The sequence below is a fragment of the Salpingoeca rosetta genome, assembly GCF_000188695.1.
Source record: "Salpingoeca rosetta unplaced genomic scaffold supercont1.22, whole genome shotgun sequence".
Classification (NCBI taxonomy): Eukaryota; class Choanoflagellata; order Craspedida; family Salpingoecidae; genus Salpingoeca; species Salpingoeca rosetta.
In genome coordinates, this window is record NW_004754912.1 from 488,368 (window position 1) to 495,867 (window position 7,500).

At 56.7% G+C, this 7,500-nt stretch overlaps 2 protein-coding genes across 2 annotated transcripts in view; one reads left to right on the top strand and one right to left on the bottom strand.

Annotated features, from left to right (window-relative positions):
* PTSG_07375 (uncharacterized protein) overlaps nt 1-2,736 on the top strand; it is a 3,932-nt gene extending 1,196 nt beyond the window's left edge. The window contains exons 2-8 of the mRNA XM_004990816.1: nt 44-90; nt 297-483; nt 717-821; nt 1,122-1,337; nt 1,542-1,611; nt 1,824-1,912; nt 2,164-2,736. Of these exons, the coding sequence (XP_004990873.1) occupies nt 44-90; nt 297-483; nt 717-821; nt 1,122-1,337; nt 1,542-1,611; nt 1,824-1,912; nt 2,164-2,304 (855 nt within the window). The 3' untranslated portion in view covers nt 2,305-2,736. The remainder of the gene's footprint in view (nt 1-43; nt 91-296; nt 484-716; nt 822-1,121; nt 1,338-1,541; nt 1,612-1,823; nt 1,913-2,163) is intronic.
* A 153-nt stretch (nt 2,737-2,889) lies between these two features.
* PTSG_07376 (uncharacterized protein) lies at nt 2,890-6,736 on the bottom strand (the record flags this gene model as incomplete). The annotated part of the gene is made up of 1 exon (XM_004990817.1): nt 2,890-6,736. The coding sequence occupies one exon, from the start codon at nt 6,734-6,736 to the stop codon at nt 2,972-2,974; it is 3,765 nt and encodes a 1,254-aa protein (XP_004990874.1). The 3' UTR covers nt 2,890-2,971.
* Nucleotides 6,737-7,500: the final 764 nt, after the last annotated feature.

Below are 7,500 nucleotides of genomic sequence, written 5' to 3' on the forward strand. Positions count from 1 at the left end.
GCTCACACGACGAATTGCTTGTCTGTGCTGCTGTGCTGTGCAGAACTCCCCACTCGGCTACACCATCCTCGGCCCCGAGGAGAACATCAAGTCAGTCAAGTCAACACACGGTCATGTACCGTCATGCAACATGAAACACACACACACACACACACACACACACACACACACACACACACACACACACACAATGAAGCAAAACATTGTGCTGTCTCGCCACAACCACCCCTCTACACTCACCACCCCTCCTTTCCAAAACATGATGCTCACGCCACGCACGCATCCCGCCACTGCAGGTCCATCTCGCGCGAGGACCTGATCAAGTACGTGGAGACGTACTACACGGGCCCGCGCATGGTGCTGGTTGGCACGGGCGGCGTCGACCACGACCAGCTCGTTGCTGCCGCTGAGAAGGCGTTTGGCGGCCTCTCCGCCGACGACAAGGCCCCCGCCGTCACCACATCCGACTTCCACGGCTCCGAGGTGCGTTGCATTCGTGTGTGCACGTGTTTGTGTGAGTATGTGCGTGTGTGTTTGTGTGAGTATGTGTGTGAATGTGAGTGAGTGAGTGTTTGTGTGTGTGTGTGTGTGTGTGTGTGTGTGTACCTGTGTGAATGTGTGGCTGATGCAACAATTCATCCCAGGTCATCGTGCATCACCTACATTGCCCACCACGTCCCTAACCGATGTGTGTGTGTGTGTGTGTGTGTGTGCAGCTGCGCTTCCGCGATGACAGCGAGCAGACGGCCAAGTTTGCGATTGCCGTTGAGGGCGTCAGCTGGAGCGATCCCGACTTTTACTCCATGCTCGTCGGCTCATCCGTACGTTGGGCAGATGTCATGGAGATTCTTCTGCGTGTTACTGCTGCTGTCACTGCTGCTGTCGTGCTTACTACAGCCTCCTTGCTTGCTTCCACGTGTCTTTGCAAGCGGATGAGTTTTGCCACCTCACACATCCTGTCCTCCTTCCCATCACACATGCGCACTCACCCTCACTCTCCTCATCCATCGTGACGATGCAAAACACCACCAACACCACCAACACCACCAACACTACCAACACTACCAACACTACCAACACTACCCATGTGTGTGTGTGTGTGTGCGTGCGTGTGTGCACAGCTTGTTGGCAGCTGGGACCGCAACTTTGGCGGCTCAGCCAACCTGTCGTCCCCGCTTGCCCGCCTCGCTGCGGAGCACTCGCTGGCCCACAACTACATGTCGTTCCAGACGTCGTACACGGACACGGGCCTGTGGGGCTGCTACGCCGTCACGGACTACGACAAGATTGAGGACTTTGCCTACGCCCTCACCCAGGAGTGGCTGCGCCTGGCCAACGTATGTTATGTGCTGCTGGCTGGAAGGCGTGACCAGGGGGTTGATGGGTTGATGTGGCGCAGGCTTGCTTGGAAGCAACGAGTCGCGTGTGACCCGCAATGTTCTCGTCTGTGTTCCTTTCTGTGTTGTCTTCTCTTTCATAACTTATGTCCGCAATGGATATCCTGTTCTCCACATACCGCTCGTCCGTGCCGCGGTGTTCAGGGCGCGACGGATGCCGAGGTTGAGCGCGTGAAGCGCCAGCTCAAGTCCCAGCTCATCTTCTCCGTCGACAGTACGTAACACACACACACACACACACAGACAGAGTGCCGATGTGTTGTTTTTGTTCCTTGCTGCTGTCATCGAGCGTATTGTCACTTGTGTGGTCACGGTGACCACTGCATTGTGACACTATTTGACCACCGCAGAACGTGTTCTCCCACGTGAATAACATCACCTCTTTCGACGCTTTCTCCCCACCCTCTCCAATTGCCATCGCAACAGGTGCACAGGCGGCCAACGATGAGATTGGACGGCAGATTCTGACCCTGGGTCGCCGCGTCCCTGCTGCCGAGATCAACGCCCTCCTCGACGTGAGCAGCCCTCAGTACACGCTGCTGCATGTTGTTGTTTAAGTTGTTGTTTGTTTCAGTTGTTGTTTAAGTTGTTGTTGTTGCTGTTGCTGATGATGATGGTGGCGACGGTGGTCACACACGCACACACACACACACACACGCACGCACACACACATATGTGCCTGATTGTCTTCGCTTTTCTGTTGACCCAAATCATTTCCGCTCCTCTTCCCCTTCCCTCTACCCCCTCTTCTTTTTTGGTTTTACAGTCTGTGAGCTCGTCGACTGTGCGGTCTGCGATGGACAAGTACGTGTACGACCGCTGCCCGGCCGTCGCCGCCATTGGACCCGTCGAGCAGCTCCCAGACTACAACCGCCTCCGCAGCAACCTCGTCTGGCTCCGCACCTGAGCATACGCACCAACACACGTCATCCAACCAACCAACCGTCCAGCCAACCAACCAACCAACAAACACCTTTGGATCATCCCCCTTCCTGCTCCCAAACAACCCTTGCATCCTGCAGCCAAGCTTGTCCCTTCAGCATCCTCTGTCCTTGCTCTGTGCTATGATGTCGCGTTCTGCGTGCTCATCTGCTGTTGATGTTGTGGTGCTGTGATGAGCATCTTGGTGTTTATGCAGCTACTGTCGTCGTGACATCACATCACACGTGTTTGTTCGTCACTTCACACATGTGTTTGTTTTTCTGTATGCACCTCGTCAGTGCTCTGTGCTGCGAATGCCATTGCCTGTTGTCGTTGTGATAAGTGTTTCTGTTGTCGCTTGTTCGGTTTCGTCTAAAGCATGAAGAGAAGAAGAATGAAGCAATAGCGCGTATGCTCAATCATGTCATGTCATTTCATGTGGAACAGGGGCGTCAACAGAATGCTTGCACGAAGCTGCTGCATTATTGACAATCATACATGCAGTCGTGTTGCCTCGCCTGAGCACACACACACACACACACACACACACACACACGCACACACTCACACACACACACACACACACACACACGCATACACATACACACACGCACACACGCACACACACATTATGCACACACATACGCCGGCTCTCAAATCTCCAACCCGGCAAACCTGTTCTGGGCACTGCTGACACTGCTGTTCTTCGACTGCTTTGTTTTGTTACCACTGTGCTTGCCACCTCTCCCTGCTGCGCGTTGCTTTCCCTTTCCGTGCTTCGGTCGCTGCTGCTGCTGCTGTGACCATCCCCCCTGCTGTCTGTGATTGTGTGGTGCCTGTGTCTGCGTCTGCTGCCGTCGCAGCATCTCTCGGGCAGCTGTTGCCACGTGTGCTAGAACAGCTCCGCATGTGCCGCCCCACACCGCAGCATACTCCGTTTGTGTGCATGCCGAGCCACGTGCATCAGTTGCAGTGCGTGTGTCGGGTTTGCTGACGTCACCACATGCAAATGCACGAAACGCGTGTGCGTCAAAGAGACGACTGGAGAGCCACGCCAGCTGCAACACACCAGCATCGTCATCATCATCGCTTTCATCGTCATCGTTGTCGTTGTCATCATCATCATCACAGACACGCCCACACTCATCACGATCGTGCGCTGATGGTGCACTCGAGTTCTCTGTGCACATGTGCAGTTTGCGCACACCGGCGACAAGGACCGCAAACGCCTGCACGGTCGTCTGCCACTTGCTCAGGTCATCAAGCAACAGCGTCGTGGCGTGTTCCTCGTCACTGCACTCACCACCGACACCAACACCAGCACCACTCCTCGCTGGGCTGCTTGTTGTCTGCTGTTGGCCCAGGCCATCAGAGCTCCTCTGTTGGAACAGCATGCGGCCCCTCGCCACAGCCGCATCATAAACAGAGCTGTCAAGTTGTTGTTGTTGTTGTTGTTGTTGTTGTTGTTGTTGTTGTTGTTGTTGTTGTTGTTGTTGTTGTTGTTGTTGTTGTTGTTGTTGTTGTTGCGAAAGCAGCAATGCCTGCAGTAGACGTGATAGCGTTCGCGTGTGCCGTGCTGCCGCCGCGTTGTGAAGCGACGCAAACACGGCAACAAGCACCCCTGCAGTCCAACATGCGTGCCATAGTGCTGCTCTGCCCGACAGCTCACGCCGCTGCCGTTGGTGCTGGTGCGGCTGTTGTTTGTGTTGCTGTGACTGCTGTTGCCGTAGACAGGGTCCATGTGTGTGGAAGTCGCAGTACTGCCGGCTCAGCATATCTGCCAGCGCTGGCAGCAGCAGCCCAGCATCCCGTAAGCGCACGAGAAACGCCACGTCTTGTCCATAACTCCCCGCCAATGATGCGTCCGATGCTGGTGCTTGTAAGTGCGGCGTTGTGTGTATTGGCGTGGGCTGTGTTGTGCGACGACGGTACTGTGCATGGTGGGGTACGTGGTACGAGGCACTGCTGCTGCCCGCGCTACCAACACGGCGGTGGCACTGGGAGGCGTCACATCCATAGAAGGTGGTGGTCACCGACACCTTGGTCACGCCCTCGAGAGGGGAAGGACGGGTGCGTGGTTTGGGAGCTGTGGGAGTGTGCGCTGGCTGCTCTGTCTTCATTGAAGGTGGCGATGATGTTAACATGACTGCGGAAGACGATGACGACGGCGACACTTTCGCTGCTGCTGTTGTTGTTGTTGCTGTTGTTGTTGATGCTTCTCCTGCTGCCGATAATAACGAAAGAGCAGAGGTCAGGGCTTGTGCGGCCGCGTGTTGAAGCAGGGAGCAGGCGAGGGTGTTTGCGTCGATTCCCACGGTGCTGTCAACGGCAGGCTCCGCCCGCCCCTCCAGCTGCACAAGCAGCTCATAGCGGCGTGAAAGTGGCGCTGTTGAACGGTCGCTGTCTGTGTGGCTGCAGCCCGCTGGAGTGCTGTCTTGCTTGTGCGAGTGATGACATTCACCATCCCCATTCCCACATGCTGCACCATCATCACCGTGGCGTATGCCATCGTCACCACCATCAACTCTGTCACCATCGTCACCTCCTTCACCACCACCTTCATCGTCGACTGCTCCTGGCGTGATGTGTTGTGCTGTCTGTAAGTTGCCATGCACTGGCTTGAGCCGTGCCGTGGACACGGAGCACGGCAGCAGCACCAAGGCAAGTAGGTTGCCTGTGAGCAAGTAGTGGTTATAGAGGAAGCGTGCCAGCACTAGCCACACGGCATCCTGCAGTTGCTGCCCTTGTCCAGCAGCAAATGAGAGCCACGATGCATGGCGCTGGTGCACAGATATGAGGTTTGTTGCCGCTGTAGCTGTTGCAGCAGCTGTTGTTGTTGTTGTTGTTGTTGTTGCCGGCATAGCTGTTGTTGCTGCATGACCTTTGGTGTTGACATGCTCGCTGTCCGTCCTCGCAGCGGCAGTCGAGCCATCGCCGCCACCAGCACGCGTCTTTGAGCGTGCATCACACCTGACATCATCATCATCACCACCATCACCAACCACCGCACCCGCAGCCATCTCGCCATCAGCACGGCTGGTCTGCATGATGTTGTGGCGCCAGGTCGGGTTGCGGGCAAGGAGCAAACCTGTTGGCAGTGGCACGTCCAGCCACATGCCCGGGCTTGTGTCCTTCGCTGACGACAGAGCACCCGATATGAGGCGCGGGCTTCCTTCATTGCCCTTTCCTCGCTTCTGAGGTCCTTTCTTGTTCTTGTGCTTCTTGTGCTTCTTGCCCTTCTTGTTCTTCTTCCCCTGCTGGCTTTGCTGGCCTTGAGGATGACGTTGCACAGTACGCTTGTCAGCGCCATTGCCACCATCCCCTTGCTTCCCTGCACCCTTGCTCCCCTCTGGGCCCTCTCCCTCTCTCCGCTTCTTCTGCGCGCTCAGCCATCGCTGCCGGGCGGCGGCTACAGCGGTTTGCTGTTGTGCGTACTGGGCAACGCTGAACCGGAACGCCTTTGCGTTTGCCTTGGAGAGCGGCGATCGAAGTCGAGACAGCACGTGGTCTGCAATGCAACAGGCAAGGTCGTTGTCTGCATGAACCGTGGGGTCGGTGGGAGAGTTGTTACTGCTGGGGCTGGTGGCTGTCGCACGGCAGATGTAGCTGCGGTGGTAGGCGCGTGTTGCGGTGTTGACAAGTTCGGCTGCTGCGCCAAAGCTGCCACCCGTGTGATCGGCGGTGATGAAGTGCCGTGTGTAGTCGTTGCCAACGAGGGTTGCCCATACGCAGAGCTGCGCCTGTGACTGCAGTCCCAGCTGTAGCATCAGCGCACGCTGATCGAAGACGACGGCGGAGATGGAGGTGCCATCGTCCGTGGCGCAGAACGAGGAAAGCGGGAGGTACCTGGAGTTGTAGATGTAAAAGTCCGAGTCGAGGGTGAGCGCATACCCATCGAGGGCATTGGCGAGCACGGCGATCATGGCGTCGCCTTCGTCGATGCAGTGGATAAGGCTGATGCGGCGGTGGAAGTTGGCGAGGAGAAGATGGGTCATGTACGCAAACAAGCTTCGAGGCAGCAAGGTGGTGTAGGGGCGAGCACCGGATTGGGTGCTCTTCCAGCCCGGCTGCGCGAGCTTGTCGTAGAGGTACTTGGCCAGGCGCACCTGCTGCACGAGTCGGTCCTGCGTCGTGGTCTTCTTCCAGGCTGGGGATGGCCCGTCCATGACAACGACGACGTGTGAAAAGCAGGCTGCCATGGCCCCCACCTCCTCGAGCACGACCATCTCGAAGCGGTCTGTGTTGGCGATGGGCATGTCTGCGACATGCGCTCTGCGCGCCAGGTGATAGACGAGCGCATGCCCGTCCACGACCAGCGGGTGTTTCTCGCTGTCTTTGCTCTCTGCCCTGAACGTCACCCGCTCGCCCAAGCCATTCTTCTTGCCCTGCACAAACCCAGTCAGCCCTTGCACACCCATCTGCGCTGTTGTTGTTGTTGTTTGTTGTGTGAAGCACACGACAAGAATGGTCATTCATCAACGACGAGGGGAGTCATTGAAGTGAAAGGAAGGAGGTCAGCAGACAGAAGGGGAGCAAGGCTGGAATATTGAACGACCAACAGACGCCAGGCAGTGGTACCACTGTAAGAAAGGTGTCAGATAACACAAATCACACACAAATCACACACAAATCACACACACACACACACACACACACACACACACACACACACACACACACACACACACAGCACGAATGAGAGCAATACAGGCAAAGGGAGTGCAAAAGGAAGCGGCCACAGAGCTGGCTAGAAGACGGGAAAGCAAACAGACAAGCAAGCACGCTGGTGCCGGGCACTGGGTCTACATCATTCAGTACTTCTTTGACACACAGGTTGCTGCCATTCCTCTCTTGTGCAGCACACAAGGTAAACAGCACGTTAGACGGGGGTGGAAGGGGACTTGGGGTCTGCGCAGGAGAGCTGGCGCTGCAAATGTGCAACCTGCTCACGCAGCCGCTGGTTTGCGCGCGCAAGCGCCATGCTCCGGGTAACAGCGCCGCCACCAGCCCGCATGCGTACATCACCACCACCACCACCACCGCCGTCACCACCATTGCCCTCTGTCGCTGACGTCGTTGTCGGCAGGTAGAGGGAGTGTGGGCGGCGAGATGGCCCTGAGCCGGCAAGCATCTGCCGCAAGGGTGGGGTAGGTGCAAACTTTTCGTCATCAGATGCGACAAT